The following is a 17824-nucleotide window of genomic DNA, read 5'->3' as shown; positions in this document are numbered from 1 at the left end:
CATTAGGTGTTTGAGACTGTGTAGAAGACAGTTAGAAATGTACAGTCCTGAACTCTACTGCCTTGTAGGTATCAGTATCATGTAAACTTCTTTTTTGCCTGCTGAGACAGGCCTACTTTGTACCTCTTTTCTATGGTAAGTAATGTTAGAGGATGTTTAAGAGCACTGTATTAATATCTGCTTTAAACTTTAGTTCAGAGAAAGTTAGTGTGACTGATAAGTTGTCAGATAATAAGAGAGCATATAGATTAGCTTGAACGACTTGGTTTCTACAGATAGAGGAATAGACATAGAAGAAACCATCTAAGACCTGAGGACATTGTTACTTCATTTAATTTTTTACCATAACCCTATGAGAGGTATTATCCCAGTTGTATAGTTTAAGTGTCATAAACTGGTTTAGTGCTAGGGATGCACTGAAAGCCAGGACACATGTTTTGGATTTAAGCCTAAGTCTGGCTAGAATGAAAACTGTACTGTTCTGGGGGTCAGTGTGGGTCATCCTTCCTTTTCATTTCTGCTCCTTTAGCATGTTCTTCCTCAAGCATCTACTGCTGTTTTCCTTCAAGAGATCTTGACATCCTTCCCACTGATTACCTTTCTTAAATCTCTTTCCTCACCCTCCCCTCCAGGTGTTAGCTGTTAGAGGTCTGAGATATTTGCCTCTTGGAGATATTCCTAATTTAGTTTGGATTTCTAAAATATTCCACCTAGCTGGGTGCTGTGGCTCGTGCCTGTAATTCCAGCCTTTTGGGATACCGAGATGGGGGAATCACCTGAGGTCGGGAGTTGAAGACCAGCCTGGCCAACATAGTGAACCTCCCCCCCATCTCTATTAAAAATACAAAAAACAAAAAAACAACAAAAAAAGATTAGCCAGTCATGGTGGGGGGCGCCGTAATTCCAGCCACTTGGAAGGCTGAGGCAGGAGAATTGCTGGAACCTGGGAGGCAGAGGTTGCAGTGACCCGAGTTCATACCACTGCACTCCATCGTGGGTGACAGAGCAAGACTGTGTCTCAAAAAAAAAAAAAAGAAAAAGAAAAAATAAGTCCCACCCAGTAAACCTGGTAATTATTGAGTTGCTTCTATACCAGATGCTTTTATAACATTCTCTAGAGTACTCTACAACAGTCCTTCTGGCAAAATAGTATTCCCATTGTACAGATGGAAAATGAAGACTTAGAAAGGTTTGGTAACTTGGAGATATTCAGAAAATATCTGTGGAACTCCTGCATTTTATGAGGCACTGCCGTGAGCATTGGAGAGAGAAATGCCTTTGTGCTGGTCGTAAAAGAGTTCACAGTCTGGCCAGGAGACATTGTAGAAACAGACTATAAGTGGCTGTGCTCCTTTTTTTTTTTCTAAAGAAGGTTAAGCGGGAGCACTTAGGACCTACCTGTGAGAGCTGAGGAAGGCTTCACAGAAGAGGTCTTGCTTAAGAGGAAACATTTCGGGCCAGGCGCAGTGGCTCAGGCCTGTAATCCCAACACTTTGGGAGGCTGAGGCGAGTGGGTCGCCTGAGGTCAGGAGCTCAAGACTAGCCTGGCCAACATGGGGAAACCCCATCCCTACTAAAAAAATACAAAAATTGGCGTGGTGGTGTGTGCCTGTAATCCCAGCTACTCAGGAGGCTGAGGCAGGAGAATCACTTGAACCTGGAGGCAGAGGTTGCAGTGAGCCGACATGGCGCCATTGCACTCCAGCCTGGGCAACAAGAGCGAAACTGTCTCAAAAAAAGAACAACAAAAAAAAAGCACACATTTGGAAATATAATGTGACTGGAAAAGCATGGTCAGCATTCTGGGCAGCACCAATCTGACATGACCTCATGAGCGAGTAAGATGTATTTGAGAAGCAGCCATTGGTTTGTTACAACTGGAATATGGGCAAGAATAGCTGGAGATTAGGCTGGACAATAGTAGTTATGCCAATGATAGTATTTTTCAAGTATATCGTGTGCCAAGAATTTCACGTAGATTATCTCATTTAATTCTTGTGATACACTATGAGGTACTGTTTTTATCCTCATTTTATAGGTAGTGAAACTAAGTTACCTACTGAGTTAAATGATTTGCCCAGGGTCACAGCTGCTAAGTGACACACCGTAAATGACTTACCCATGATCACACAGCTAGCAGATGTCACACCTAGCATATAAACCCAAACAGTGGCTTCAGATCCTGTCTCTTAGCCGCTGTTTCTATGATGAGGGATCAGACTATGAAGGGACTTCTGAAGAAATTGAAATTTTATTCTGTAGGTCAGTGTTTTTATGTTTTGTTTTTAACTCAACCCACAGTAGAAGTACATTTTACACTGTGACCCAGTTATGTGTATGCATTGTACACACATAAAACTGAAGAAAAGTGTCTGGGCATGGTGGCTCACGCCTGTAATCCCAGTACTTGAGGAGGTGGAGGCAGGCAGATCACTTGAGGCCAGGAGTTTGAGACCAGACTGGGCAACATGGTGAAACCAACCTAATACAAAAATTAGCCTAGCATGGTGGCATACACCTGTAATCCCTGCTACTCCAGAGGCTGAGACATGAGAATTGCTTGAACCCGGGAGGCGAAGGCTGCAGTGAGCAGAAATCACTGCATTTCAGTCTGGGTGACAGCAAGACTCTGTCTCAAAAAAAAAAAAAAAAACCTAAAGAAAAGTTTCATGAAATAATATTTTTACTATGTATTTTATATAGTTTCTGTTCTGTTTTGTTAAAGAAATACTGGTTGAGACCTAAATTGATTTTACATCTTAAGCCACAGTTTGAAAAAATACTACTTGCCCATAGGTGAGCCTCTGAAGAATTTCAAGTGGGAGAATCAGATGATCAGGTAGGTAACGCTGGCAGCAGTATGAAGGCTGGCTGGAAAGAATGGGATCAGAGAGGTAGAAGGACCAGTAAGGAGCGTCTCACTGAGCCAAGGAAAAGATGCCTGAACTAGGACAGTAGCATTGTAGATAGAGAAAAGGAAATAGAGAGAAGAGAGATTTAGGAAGTAGAACTGATAGAACTTGGTGATTGAATGTAGACTATCACTACCAGTAGAAAGGCCATTCAATTCAAGGTCTGTCTGACTTTATTATACAGGCACTGAAACTTTATTTCTTGACCTTCGCTGAGTGTTCCTTTTTACAATCATGTTAAATATGCTTTTTTTCTATGCCTCTAATTTTGTATTTAAAACTGTGCTGACCTGCTACAATTTTAAGTTTTGACCTGATTTAAAGTTTGTGATTTAAAAAAAATTTTTAAATGAAATTAAAATTTTTCTAAAGACAAGGTCTTCCTCTGTCACCCAGGCCAGAGTCCAGTGGCACCATTATAAATCACTGTAGCCTCAAACTCCTGAGCTGAAGGGATCCTCCTGCCGCAGCCTCCTGAGTATCTGGGACTACAGGCATGTACTGCCATGCTTGGATAATTTTTTTTTTTTTTTTTTTTTGAGATGGAGTCTTGCTCTGTAGCCCAGGCTGGAGTGCAGTGGTGCGATCTCGACTCACTGCTACCTCCGCCTCCTGGGTCCTGGTTCAAGCAGTTCTCCTGCCTCAGCCTCCCCAGTAGCTGGAATTACATGGACACGCCACCATGCCCAGCTAATTTTTGTATTTTTAGTAGAGATGGGGTTTCACTATGTTGGCCAGGCTGATCTTGAACTCCTGACCTCGTAATCTGCCCGCTTCAGCCTCCCAAAGTGCTGGGATTACAAGCATGAGCCTCCACACCTAGTCACCTGCATAATTTTTAAATTTTTTGTAGAGGTGAGGGTCTTGCTATGTTGCCCAGACTGGTCTCAAACTCCAGGCTTCTAGTGATCCTCCTGCCTTGGCCTCCCAAAGTGCTAGGATTATAAATGTGAGGCACTGTGCCTGGCCAAAACAAATTTTTGTAAAAAAATTTTACTTTAAGTTCTGGGATACATGTGCAGAACGTACAGATTTGTTACATAGGTATACATGTGCCATGCAAAAAATTTTTTTTATTTTAAAATTTATATATCAAAAATCAGATGCCTACCTTATTTTCATATGCCTGCTTCCCCTACTCTGTTCCATAGAATTTGAATGATTTGCATAGCAGTATGAAAATATTTGTTGAAAGGACATATTCTGGGCTGGGCACTGTGGCTCATGCCTGTAATCCCAGCACTTTGGGAGGCTGAGGTGGGTGGATCACTTGGGGTCAGGAGTTCGAGACCAGCCTGGACAACGTGGTGAAACCCTGTCTCTACTAAAAATACAAAAAAAAAAAAAGACTGGGTACAGTGGCTCACGCCTGTAATCCCAGCACTTTGGGAGGCTGAGGTGGGCAGATCACCTGAGGTCAGGAGTTTGAGACAAGCTTGACCAACATGGAGAAACCCCATCCCAACTAAAAATACAAAAATTAGCTGGGTGTGGTGGCACATACCTGTAATCCCAGCTACTAGGGAGGCTGAGGCAGGAGAATCATCTGAACCCGGAGGGGAAGGTTGCAGTGAGCTGAGATTGAGCTATTGCACTCCAGCCTGGGCAAGAAGAGCAAAACTCTGTCTCAAAAAAAAAAAAATTAGGTGTGGGTGCGCATGCCTATAATCCCAGCTACTTGGGAGGCTGAGGCAGGAGTATCTCGCTTGAACCGGGAGGTGGAGGTTGCAGTGAGCTGAGATCGAGCCACTGCACTCCAGCCTGGGCAACAGAGCAAGACTCTCTCTCAAAAAAAAAAAAAGGGTATATTCTGTTTATTATACTTCTCTGAAGCTTTGTGCTATAACTGAATTTTATGTTTGTTAATTAGAAGAATACTTTTGAGTAATTTTCTTTGACTTTATTCTCTTTAATTTTTCATTTCTATAATATATAAGTTGATAAAGAGCTTTCTAATGGCCTTAACTTGTTTTGATCTCCTTTAGGGACTATTGAGCATTGTATGATAATCTTATCTTTTTTTTTTTTTTTTTTTTTAAAGTAGCCATTACTAAGCATGAAACCTTTTCGTAGTAAAATTGTACCAGCCTTCCCCTCCACATTAGAAATACAGATATATGAGATTCCTGCTGCTTCTGCTGCTCCAGTGACTCAGAAGGTATAAAAATATATAATTGAAAACGTTACTTGGAGTGATTATAGCATTTTGATTGACTAGGTATCTTACTAGATTGCTTTAGACAACACACATTCTTTGGTTTTCTAGTTATTACAGTACAAAAGTGTAGGTATTAATTTCTTTGATAACTATGAAAGTTTTTAGAGATGTTGCAATATCTCTTTTTTTTTTTTTTTTTGAGACAGAGTCTTGCTCTGTCACCAGGCTGGAGTGCAGTGGCGCGATCTCAGCTCACTGCAACCTCTGCCTACGGGTTTCTAGCGATTCTCTTTCTCAGCCTCCCAAGTAGCTGGTGACTACAGGTGTGTGCCACCACATCCAACTAATTTTTGTACTTTTAGTAGAGGCAGGGTTTCACCATGTTGGCCAGAATGGTCTCCATCTCTTGACCTCGTGATCTGCCCGCCTTGGCCTCCCAAAGTGCTGGGATTATAGGCATGAGCCACCGCGCCTGGTCTTTTTTTTTTTTTTTTTTTTGAGACAGAGTCTTGCTCTGTCGCCCAGGCTGGAGTTCAGTGGCACAATCTCAGCTCACTGAAACCTCCACCTCCTGGGTTCAAGCGATTCTCTTGCCTCAGCCTCCCGAGTAGCTGGGATTACAAGCACTTGCCACCATGCCCGGCTAATTTTTGTATTTTTAGTAGAGATGGGGTTTTACCACATTGACCAGGCTGGTCTTGAACTCCTGACCTCATGTGATCCATCTGCTTCGGCCTCCCAAAGTGCTGGGATTATAGGTGTGAGCCACCGCACCTGGCCGGACTACTATATCTTCTCCATCGGAAGAGAGATTATATTTGTAATGCTATTGGTGAGCCTTTTGAAATCTTTTTTTTTTTTTTTTTTTTTTTTTTTTGAGACAGAGTCTTGCCGTGTCGCCCATGCTGGAGGGCAGTGGTTGAGTCTCGGCTCACTGCAACCTCTGCCTCCCGATTTCTAGCTATTCTGCCTCAGCCTCCCGAGTAGCTGGGATTATAGGTGCACACCACCACGCCTGGCTAATTTTTGCATTTTTAGTAGAGGTGGGATTTCACCTTTTTGGCCGGGCTGGTTTTGCACTCCTGACCTCAAGTGATCCACCCGCCTTGGCTTCCCAAAGTCTGGGATTACAGGCATGAGCCACCGCACCTGACTCACCTTTTGAAATCTTATGGGAGCCAAGGATTGCTGTACCATCACAAAATATTTTTATTATTAGTTTTCTGAGATAGTTAAATAAATGAAGAGGTGGTCGTAGTGAGTGGGGTGTGTGTGTGTGTGTGTGTATTTCCCACCAAAACAAAAGTAATTGAAGAGAATTTGGTGCCAAGTGGTATAATAGGAACTGGGTCTGTTCCTCTTTGTTCTGTTAACTTGTTATTTGATCTTGGACAAGTGACTTAACCCCTTTGGTCTTAATATTTTTGTCAGTTAAATAAGGATGCTTGATTAGGTAGTGAACCTAAAGGGCTTTTAATTTTTATTTTATTTATTTTTCTAAGGTGGGGGGCCTCACTATGTTGTCTAGACTGGTCTTGAACTCCTGGGCTAAAGTGATCCTCCTGCCTCAGCTTCTTCAGTAGCTGTGACTACAGGCACGCACCACCATGTTCAGTTAAAAAAAAAACAACCTTAAAATTATAAAACATGTTGTATTTTTATACAGTACTTTACAATTAATTGTGTTATTTCATTAGATGGCTTGTGTAAAATCATAAACTCAGGTATCACATATTTGCTTATTCTCACAAGGGCCAAGAGCTTGAAATGAAGAAAAACAGCCTTCAAGTTCCTCTTTAGGACAGTTTTCATAATTATTTCTGACATCTTCATGAACAATTTACCTTGTATTCCTCTTAAACAGTTCATTATGCCTGTAGTCTCATCTTTCACCTTTGTTTTCTTTTCTCTAATCCAAATTGCCGAAGGGAGTGGAGGAAGAGGTGAAGATGTGGAAAGCCCAGAGAGTTGGAGAGTTGAGAGAAGGAAGAAAGCAGTTAAGGTCAGAGTACTGAAGTAAGATGGGACTGTACTAGTAATTTATTAATTCTGAGTTGTACCTTGCCAGCCTGAAGCAGAAAATGTTTTATTTTGTAGTAACACTGTAGGAATCCTAGGTGTGAAATCCTTAAGTGATTAGTTGCCTGCAGGAGTCAGTAGGCATAGTAGCCCTTAAATTCTTCCAGCTCTGTGAACTGAGCCTAGTGTAGTATCAGTCACATAAACATTCAGTCCATGTTGGGTGAATGAGAGTCAAATAGTCCTAGAAACTATTTCCTAAATCCTTCAACCCTGTGGGTAACACAGCTGTAGATCATCTTGTTCTCTGTGCCCAGATACTACAGTGATGGGAATTATGGGAATGTCAAGACGGAATGACTTCTCTTTGATTCATGAAGCAGCTAATACTCTTAAAACAGTTCCGGTTGTGCTGAACAAGCAGGACTAAATAAAATGCTAAGTAAAAATAGTAATGAAAGAAGATTGTAGAGCTATTATGTTAAAAGTAATTTGAGGCCAGGCTCAGTGGCTCACACTTGTAATCCCAGCACTTTGGGAGACTGAGGCAGGAGGATCGCTTGAGCCTAGGCTATGGTAAACTTTGATTGCACCACTGTACTCCAGCCTGGGTGATACAGTGAAATGCCCTATCTCTAAAAAAAAAAAAAAAAAAAAATTTGAGAAATTGATACAGTGGCATCTACCTGGCATGATTGGTGGGAGTGTGGGCCATGCTGGACACTGCAGAAGAGAGAAAGGAACTATTTCAAAGAGGTGCTGCCAACTGTAGATTCTTTCTGTATATATATATTTCCAAAGAAGGCAGATTTTTGGAAGTGTTTATTTTGGAACTAATCTTGTGTATTTCCATTCTGTCCCCACTGTATCCTGTATTTTGTACTGCCAGAATTCTGATAGCTGCCATGAAGCAGGGCTGTGGCAAGTGGCCAAGTGTGATAAAAAACTATTTTTCATTTTAAAACAGAAAGTACAGATGTCAGAATACTTTAAAGAAGTATTTAAAGATAGAGTAGAGTGGAAGAAGTAGTAAAAACCTAATGAGAAGATTGAAGGTTTTCCACTTGCTTTGGATGCAATTACATTTTTTGTAAACAGAAGAATACCAGGTTATATCTGTCTTGATCTGTTAGTTTCTCTCTCTTTCCCCCTTTTTCCTCATCTGTGAGTGCTGGTGCTAGACACTTGCTGAATAGACAGGAAAAATTGATTTTCTGGTGTTTTTTTTCTTTTTTGAGAGGGCCCGTAGGGTATACTTTGTGTGAATATCTGCCTAGATATAGATATAGATGTTAATAGTTTGGTTTTGTTTCTTTATTGTTTTAAACCCAAAGAAAATGAAATCTTGTTTTCTTTTTATTTTCAGCTGTGACTTAAACGTTAAAAATGCTATCTAAGCACAGTTGAGATAGTAAAACAGAATTTTAGTGTAACATATTACAGAATTTTGGAATATTCATTTACTTAATGGAGAGCTGAACTCTAGTCAGTGCTTTCTTTAAGTTTAATATCTCATCCTGCATTGGTGTTTGATTCAGAATGAATTCGAGTTCTTAGTGTGGCCAACTGCCACAAAGTTGGGTGAACTTTGAATATATAATGGCTTTCTGTTTTGTTTTGTTTTGTTTTGGAGACGAAGTCTCGCTCTGTCACCCAGGGTGGAGTGCAGTGGTGCGATCTCAGGTCATTGCTACCTCTACCTTCCGGGTTCAAGCAATTCTCCTGCCTCAGCCTCCCAAGTAGCTGGGACTACAGGCACGCGCCACCACGCCTGGCTAATTTTTTGTATTTTTTAGTAGAGGTGGGATTTCAGCATGTTGGCCAGGATGGTCTTGATCTCCTGACCTCGTGATCTGCCCCCCTCAGCCTCCCAAAGTGCTGAGATTACAGGTGTGAACTACAGCGCCCGGCTAATGGCTTTCTTTTTAATGATTTCTAGAGCTTTTAACATGAAAAAGTGGAAAATGAAAGGAAACTATAATAGATTTCTTGCCTAAAATGGGTATTCTGTGTAAGATGAAAAGTAGAGACAAGCCAAGACCCTGAGTTATGGATCCAAATGTCACATCACAGCCAGTGTTAGAAAGTCATAACACTAGTGGAAGAAAAGGCAGAAGGTAAACTGATGGGAATGCTGTCAAAGGAGCTCACTTGGAAGGGCCATTCCATCACCTGAGGGTTTTTTTTTTTTTCTTTTTTGGTGGAGGTGGGGTGGTCGTTTATAAGGAAGTTACATTATGTTCAGTCAGACGTACAAGGACAAAAATCTTTTATTTTTAAATTATGAAGTGTGTCTTGTCTATAAAAAGAAGTAGAATAATATAATGTACAACCTTTAGCATGAGAAATTGAATATTATGATTATAATTGCTGCCCCCAAGTACCCTTCCGTAGACCTTTCTCCCAAAAGTAACATTCTCTTAAATTTGGTGTTTACCATCCCATGAGTGTCTTTATCCTTTTGCGCTCGTTCTCGCGCTCTCTCTCTCTCTCTCTCTGTGTGTGTGTGTGTGTGTAATCCCATCTTTTCGGGAGGCTGAGGCAGGATAATTGCTTGAACCCGGGAGGCAGAGGTTTCAGTGAGCCGAGATCACGCCATTGCGCTCCACCTGGGCAACAAGAGCAAAACTCTGTCTCAAAAAAAAAAAAAAAATTACACTGTATGTATCCTTCTGCAAATCTTTTTTTTTGGAATGGAGTCTCCCTCTGTCACCCAGGCTGGAGTGCAGTGGTGCGATCTCAGCTCACTGTGATCTCCGCTTCCTGGGTTCAAGTGATTCTCCTGCCTTAGCCTCCTGAGTATCTGGGAGTATAGGCATGCGCCACCACACACAACTAATTTTTGTATTTTCAGTAGACACGGAGTTTCGCCATGTTGGCCAGGCTAGTCTTGAACTCTTGACCTCAAGCGATCTGCCTGCCTCTGCCTTCCAGACTGCTGCAATTACAGGCATGAGCCACTACGCCTGGCCTTTTTTTCTTTTTCTCTTAATACTTAAAAAAAAAAAATTAGGCCAGCACAGTGACTCATACTTGTAATACCAGCACTTTGGGAGGCTGAGGTGGGAGGATTACTTGAGGCCAGTAGTTTGAGGTTACAATGAACTATAATTGGGCCATTGCACTCCAGCCTGGGGATAGAGCAAGACTGTGTTTCTTTTCTTTTCTTTTCTTTTCTTTTCTTTTTTTTTTTTTTGAGACGGAGTCTCGCTCTGTAGCCCGGGCTGGAGTGCAGTGGCCGGATCTCAGCTCACTGCAAGCTCCGCCTCCCAGGTTTACGCCATTCTCCTGCCTCAGCCTCCCGAGTAGCTGGGACTACAGGCGCCCGCCACCTCGCCCGGCTAGTTTTTTGTATTTTTTAGTAGAGATGGGGTTTCACGGTGTTCGCCAGGATGGTCTCGATCTCCTGACCTCGTGATCCGCCCATCTCGGCCTCCCAAAGTGCTGGGATTACAGGCTTGAGCCACCGCGCCCGGCCCTTTTCTTTTCTTTTTTTTTGAGACAGAGTCTCACTGTGTCGCCCAGGCTGGAGTGCAGTGGCGCGGTCTCCTCTCACTGCAAGCTCTGCCTCCCAGGTTCATGCCATTCCCCTGCCTCAACCTCCCGAGTAGCTGGGACTATAGGCGCCTACCACCATTCCTGGCTAATTTTCTGTATTTTTTAGTAGAGACGGGGTTTCACCTTGTTAGCCAGGATGGTCTCCATCTCCTGACTTCGTGATCCGCCCGCCTCGGCCTCCCAAAGTGTTGGGATTACAGGCGTGAGCCACCGCGCCCGGCCCAAGACTGTGTTTCTTAAAAAAAACAAACAAAAAGCAAGAAAAACCTTATTTAGTTGATACATGTGGTTCTGGTTCATTCATTTTTAACTACTTTGGCATTTCTGTCTCTATTTCATATATTTAAACCTCTGTTGACTGACAGACTTTTTGCTGAATATTCTGGGGGACAGGAAAGAGGAATTTATTATGTCATTTTTAAAGTTAGACTAGGAATGCTGTTTTGACTTTCAAAAAAGCCAGTTTTCCTTTTTTGGTGTGTAATGTCCTCGTTTATCATATTCCTGGGAAAATCCTTTGTACTTCCTGAGAGAAGGCAGAGAAGAAGAATGTTTTATTACACAGATGAACATGTCTTGTACAAAATGCAGAGCAGCATCTGCCACAATACAGTGAACTCATGGGGAATTGAGCTGCTGCAACAAAAGCCTGGGTTATTAAAATTCTCAGATGTTTCAAGTGCAGAAAAGCTGTGGGTGGAAATTTGTTGGCATTAATTCATTGTTTCTTTTCTGTGTGTTTGGAATTGTCTGCAATTTGGGTACTATCTGCTTTATTTTGTAAAAGGAGGTGCGCCTTTTATGGTAAAAAGGCTGTTCTTGAATTGTGTCGTGGTTTTATGGGGCAAGCAAAAGAAAAGTAAGGTCTAGAAATGAGGGGGCATACTTTTTGAGACAGGTAGTTGGTGTGAAATAAATATTTGTTTTAATAATAAATCTGTATGTATTAGTCAATGTATATTTGAAGTCGTTGTTTTAAAAAGACAATCTCTGATAAAGTTTTTTATCTTCTCAATTTCATGCTGTTGTCTTTCGTTTCCAACACTCTTGATAATGGTTTGAGCATTGTTGCAGAGTACACAGGGCAGAGCTTCATTCAGGTTGTCCCTCCAAATGATTTGCTATAGTGCATCAACGAGAAATGCTGAGGCAGCAAGGGAAACACTAATAAATTGGGTGGTTTCCAAGGACTATAGCTAAGGCAAGCAAACACAAGCCAAAATTAAAATGTTAGTTAGGCACCCAGGATATAAGTCTGGCCAGATATGCTATTAACAGTGAATCTTCCATTCTCATTAAATTATTTGAGATCTGTACAATTTGAAGATTGTTACAAATGGTGACCAATTTTAAGCATATTTTAGTTAGGGGTGGTACAATAGTCTTTTGGCTAAAACCTAATTAGAATGAAAAAATACTTTTGCCTCTTTTATTTGATAGATTCCCGTGCCTCAGGAATGATTAGAACTTAGTTGCCTATTTGTTTCTTCCATGGTTCTGAAGGGAAAGAGTGCTGGATGGACCTCCAGTAATGGAAGAGTTTTTTCTTTTTCCTTTTTTTTTTTTTGAGACGAAGTCTCGCTCTTGTTCCCCAGGCTGGAGTGCAGTGGCGTGATCTCGGCTCACCGCAACCTCCGCCTCCCAAGTTCAAGGGATTCTCCTGCCTCAGTGTCCCGAGTAGCTGGGATTACAGATGCCTGCCACCAGGCCCGGCTAATTTTAGTATTTTTAGTAGAGATGGGATTTCACCGTGTTGGCCAGGCTAGTCTTGAACGCTTGACCTCAGGTGATCTGCCTGCCTTGTTAGTGCTGGTTTTCTTGCTAACTACACAAATTATACTTCTGTAATAATTTTCACAAATTATTTTACCTGTGAAAAGTATAGGTATGGGGAGAGGAGATAGTGGTATGTGAAAGGGCCTTTTATATTTTTCTTGTTTTGGAATGATTTCCAATCATTTTCAAACAGAACCCCTACCAAAGAGTTGTGTGACTTGGCAAATGAACCAGAATTTTTTAAAATTTAGTGCTCCAAGGTTTCTAAAGTTTGTAAACTTGTTTCTGAAACTAGTGAAAGCCTGAAACTAGTGGATAGCCTAAGACTTTTTTAATTTAAAAAATATTTCTTGTTTCTTCATTATTTGTTAGGGTTCTGTCAGTTTTTTATATTCCGGAAGCACAGAGAATTTTTTTCCTCTTCCTTCATTTTTGTGTGTGTGTGTGTGTGTGTGTGTGTGTGTGTGTGTGGTGTTGGAGTGTCGCTTTGTCGCCCAGGCTGGAGTGCAATGGCACGATCTTGGCTCACTGCAACCTCTGCCTCCCGGGTTTAAGTAGTTCTCCTACCTCAGCCTCCCGAGTAGCTGGGATTACAGGTGCGCTCCACTACACCTGGCTAATTTTTGTATTTTTAGTAGCGATGGGGTTTCACCATGTTGGCCAGGCTGGTCTCTTTGGCCAGGCTGGTCTCCAACTCCTGACCTTGTGATTCACCCACCGCGGCCTCCCAAGTGCTGGGATTAGAGGCATGAGCTACCACGCATGGCCAATTTTTTTCTTCTTTAATCTAAAAATATTTATAAGAGAATTGGTTTACGAGCTGTTACTTCAGTCCCCCCCCACCACCTCAGCGTTTTTTAGAGTTGGGGTCTTGCTTGTTGCCCAGGCCCAGGCTGGCCTTGAACTCCTGGGTTCAAGCAGTCCTCCTGCCTTGGCCTTTTGAATAGTTGGGACTATAGGCACACACCAACACAGCCAGCTAACTCCCAATTTTTATATTTGTTGAGCTTATGTGATTATCAGATATTTATTATTATTATTATTATTTTTGAGACAGAGTTTTGCTCCTGTTGCCCAGGCTGGAGTGCAATGGCATGATCTCGGCTCACCGCAAACTCTGCCTCCCGGATTCAAGCAATTCTCCTTCCTCAGCCTCTCGAGTGGCTGGGATTACAGGCATGCACCACCATGCCCTGCAAATTTTGTATTTTTAGTAGAGACGGGGTTTCTCCATGTTGGTTAGGCTGGTCTTGAACTCCAAATCTCAGGTGATCCACTCCCGTTGGCCTCTCAAAGTGCTGGGATTACAGGTGTGAGCCACTGCGCCCTGCCCAAATACGTAATAAGTATTTATTTATTTCTGAAAAAGTATTTCAGAAAAAAGTATTTATTAATACTTTTTATTATTTCTGAAAAAAGTATTTCAGAGTTTCTTACAGTCAATCTGGATTTTTCTAGGTTACAAGTCATTTTTTTAAAAAGTGCTCTCTTGTCCTAAGGGTCACTGTAATAACTAGTGGCTAAGAATGACTTAAACAAGGTCTTTTCAGACTTTCTTTCTTCTTTGGCATTATATGCTGAGGTACCCACATTAGCAGGCTCAAGAGGGCCTTTACCTTTGACATTTACTTTACTTTTTTCTATTCTTTTAGGTCTTTCACTACCATTCCTACAGTGATCAGTGATTGGCAAGATATCGTTTCCACCTCACTCTCCATGTACCATGCCAGTGACATCTTAGCTGCTAGAGTGTGGAGCTGGCCTGTGGGAGTCAAGTAAGTGCCTTTTTTACTATTTGGCATGGTTTTTGCTTACTTTGCAAAGCCATGTAGAGGAGCTTCTTAAGATTAGTTTTTAAAAAGGCACTTGCTTGATCCTTGTGGGCTGGCTCTTTGCTCCAGCCTGCTATTGAACACTTGGTAGCTAACATGGGGATGAGTTTAGTGAGGTGACTGTTGCACAATAGAATATTTTTACTATGGTACACCCTAAGGGATAACAGATCTGATCTTAGCCTGATTAGACCATATTGGTAAACAACCCCAATAAATCAGAACTGTGCTACCTCAAACAGTTACTCTGGCCTCTTGGAAATTTAATAGGTTATGGATGACCAAGGCTCTGCTGGTGTAAACCAACTAGATTGCATGGAAACAGGGCAGCTCTCCTTGGAAAGCCAGTTACCTTGGCATTTATCTTAATTAATTTGGCTTAATATATGGAAGAAGTAATGGTTGAGGTTAATCGGGTATGGGTTTCTATGTTTATCATTAAAGTTGCTAAAACCTGGTATCTTACTTTTGCAGGTCATCTTGTAAATTTTGCCTATATAAATTAACACATCCCCTGTATGTCATAACAACCATGTAAGGGAGAGTGTTTTCCTGCTCTGTCTTAGGTTTTGGTGATGTGACCTGTTCATGCAGGGGAAACTTGAACATTTGCAGGTATGTGAAAATCATGATTCATAAGCATTTTTTCCCTGCAAGCAGAACAGTTTATTTCGGTGTGAACTCATGTGGTTTTATGAAATCTATATTGCCAGTTGATTTTTCTGCCCCCTGTTACTGTAGAACAGGCCTTGACAAACTGTAGCATAAATGGTTGCTTGATTTTGTAAACAAAGTTTTATTGCAACACAGACATACCCATTTGTTTACAGATTGTCTGTGGTTGCCCTGGCACTATAAGGACAGAGTTTAGTTGTTACAACAGAGACGATATCGTCCATAAAGCCTGAAATATTTTTTATTTGGCCCTTTAAGAAAAAGTTTGCCAACTGCTACTGTAGGTGAACCAAACTTCAAATTGTATTTAGAAATAAGCTTGCCAAAACCACAGTTGTTCTCAAATAGGCTTCTAAAGAGAAAACCAGGAAAGCCAAGACCTGTGCCATAATGCTGACTAACAAGTAAATATGTGCAGTATGTATAGTGGTATGATTGATTACTAATACAAGGTTACTGAAATGGAAAGCTATAATGGCAGTCCAGCTTCTTTATCTTTTCTTTTCTTTCATTCATTTATTCTTTCTCTTTCACACTGACTCTCGTTTCTCTTTCTCTTTTGCTTTCTCACTGGGTATAGGCATTCATTCAGTGGCAGGATGTTACTACTATTATTGGATTCTCTAAAGGTTTTATAGGCTGGGCATGGTAACTCACACGTGTAATCCGAACACTTTGGGAGGCTGGTGTGTGAGGATCGCTGGAGGCCAGGAGTGCCTGACCAGCTTATAGTGAGGCCCCATTTAAAACAAAAAATTAGTTGGGCATGGTAGCATGCCCCTGTAGTTATGGCTACTTGGGAGGCTGAGGTGAAAGGATCGCTTGAGCCAGGAAATTTGAGGCTGCAGTGAGCTGTGATCACGCCATTGTACTCCAGCCTGGATGACAGAGCAAGACCCTGTTCCTTGAAAGAAAGAAAGGACCTCCAGATTCATGGAAGAATTATTACAGTTAAAATACCAGTCAGGGTAATGGAAATTGAGGACCAGAGTTATTCAAGGATCACAGAGCAAATCAGTGTTCTACTACTGAAACCAGAGGGTAGGTCTCCTGCTTCCTTTCCTAGGGTTCCTTTTGCTAGGTCTCACACCATATTAGGGGATGCTTGTTTTCCCTGCTAGTTGAAAGGTGCACAGTCTATTTCCTTTCTCTCTCTCTCTCTTTTTTTTTTTTGGCCCCTGAAGTAAAAGCAAACACTCAATGATTTAAACCACAAAGACATGGTTGTTAGAGTATCGGTCTTACTTGGAATTTGGATGCTTTTACTGTTTGAAGATAACTAGGAGATTGTTTCTTTTTTTGAGACAGAGTCTCGCTCTCTCGCCCAGGCTGGAGTGCAATGGCACGATCTCGGCTTACTGCAACCTCTGCCTCCCGAGTTCAAGCAATTCTCCTACCTCAGCTTCCTGAGTAGCTGGGATTATAGGCACCCACCACCACGCCTGGTTAATTTTTGTAGAGACGGAGTTTCACCACTTTGGCCAGGCTGGTCTCAAACTCCTGACCTCAGGTGATCCGCCTGCCTCAGGCTCCCAAAGTGCTGGGATTATAGGTGTGAGCCACCGTGCCCGGCCGGGATTGCTTCTTAATGAGTCACTAAGTGCTTATAGTATATACTCAGAAAGGTTGGCTTAGATGGAATAAAAAAAGAAGAGCCTTGTTCATAATTTTGAAGCTAGGAGCAACACTAAAATTGGCATAGATAGAATGCTTTCCTCATATATCTATGTATCTAAGACCATAGATAGAAAGTATATTTGTGTATGTGTATGTGGGTATGTGTGTCTAACAGCTTTAAAAGTGCATCTGGATTGCATTTTGAAAGGAGTTTAGCAGGTGTGTTGCAATCTGCAGATTATGTTGCAGAGTTTTAATTGGACTTTAAAAAAAATTTTGAACAATTTTAGATTTACAAAAAATGGGAAAGATCAGACACAGAATTCCCATATATCCCTCACCTTCTTCTATTATTAACATTTTACATTACTTTGGTACATTTGTTACAATTAATGAACCAATCTTGATACATTATTATTAACTAAAGTCCATACTATATTCAGATTCCCTTAGTTTTTGCCTAGTATTCTTTTTCTGTTCTTGGATTAAAGGAATTTTTATTAGCATGTTCATTGAAATAGGAGACCTTTGTATGATCACGTGAAGGTTAGGCTAGTTCTGAAGTCCCTTTCAGTTTCCAAGAGTCTATTTAAATGAGTACAACAGGCAAAGTTCGGACTTGTAAAGTTTATATTCTCCTGTTACATGTTGGGGAAAAAAATTGTTACTTTATCTTATTGATAGTAATGGCTCATCAATTGTTTCTAAATTTTAGCATCATCAGTTTCAGAATGGGCAAGATGGATTTGGTTACTTCTCTTATTAAGTGTCATATGCTAAATTGCTGGTGAAAATATTCTCTTTTTTTTTTTTTTTTTTTTTTTGAGACGGAGTCTTGCTCTGTAGCCCGGGCTGGAGTGCAGTGGCCGGATCTCAGCTCACTGCAAGCTCCGCCTCCCGGGTTTGCGCCATTCTCCTGCCTCAGCCTCCAGAGTAGCTCGGACTACAGGCGCCCGCCACCTCGCCCGGCTAGTTTTTTGTATTTTTAGTAGAGACGGGGTTTCACTGTGTTAGCCAGGATGGTCTCGAATTGCCTCCTTTGGGAATGATGTGGATCAACTATCCTACGTCAATAAGTTTTTTCCCCACTGAAAGTAATTTTGGAGTCCATACCTTCTGATGAATCTATTAATCATTCATATTTCCCCATGAAGATTTAAAATAGTTTTTCCTTAAAAGTTCATTAGTTATTTACAAAAGTTGAACACATGCATACCCTATGACTCGGCAGTTCCATTTCTAGATTTATACAAAACAGAATTATATGTCTATATTCA

At 41.4% G+C, this 17824-nt stretch overlaps 1 protein-coding gene across 3 annotated transcripts in view; it reads left to right on the top strand.

The window, feature by feature from the left end:
- Positions 1-17824, top strand: part of MCU (mitochondrial calcium uniporter) — a 207520-nt gene that overhangs the window by 9017 nt on the left and 180679 nt on the right. Inside the window, exons 2-3 of one of the 3 annotated variants that reach the window (XM_025396362.1) lie at positions 14076-14198; positions 14822-14870. The exons of the other annotated variants lie outside the window; for them this stretch is intronic. Of the exons in view, the coding sequence (XP_025252147.1) occupies positions 14844-14870 (27 nt within the window). The 5' untranslated portion in view covers positions 14076-14198; positions 14822-14843. The remainder of the gene's footprint in view (positions 1-14075; positions 14199-14821; positions 14871-17824) is intronic. 3 annotated transcript variants of the gene reach the window in all.

This window comes from Theropithecus gelada, chromosome 9, assembly GCF_003255815.1.
Source record: "Theropithecus gelada isolate Dixy chromosome 9, Tgel_1.0, whole genome shotgun sequence".
Classification (NCBI taxonomy): domain Eukaryota; kingdom Metazoa; phylum Chordata; class Mammalia; order Primates; family Cercopithecidae; genus Theropithecus; species Theropithecus gelada.
This window is presented reverse-complemented; position numbering and strand designations above follow the sequence as displayed.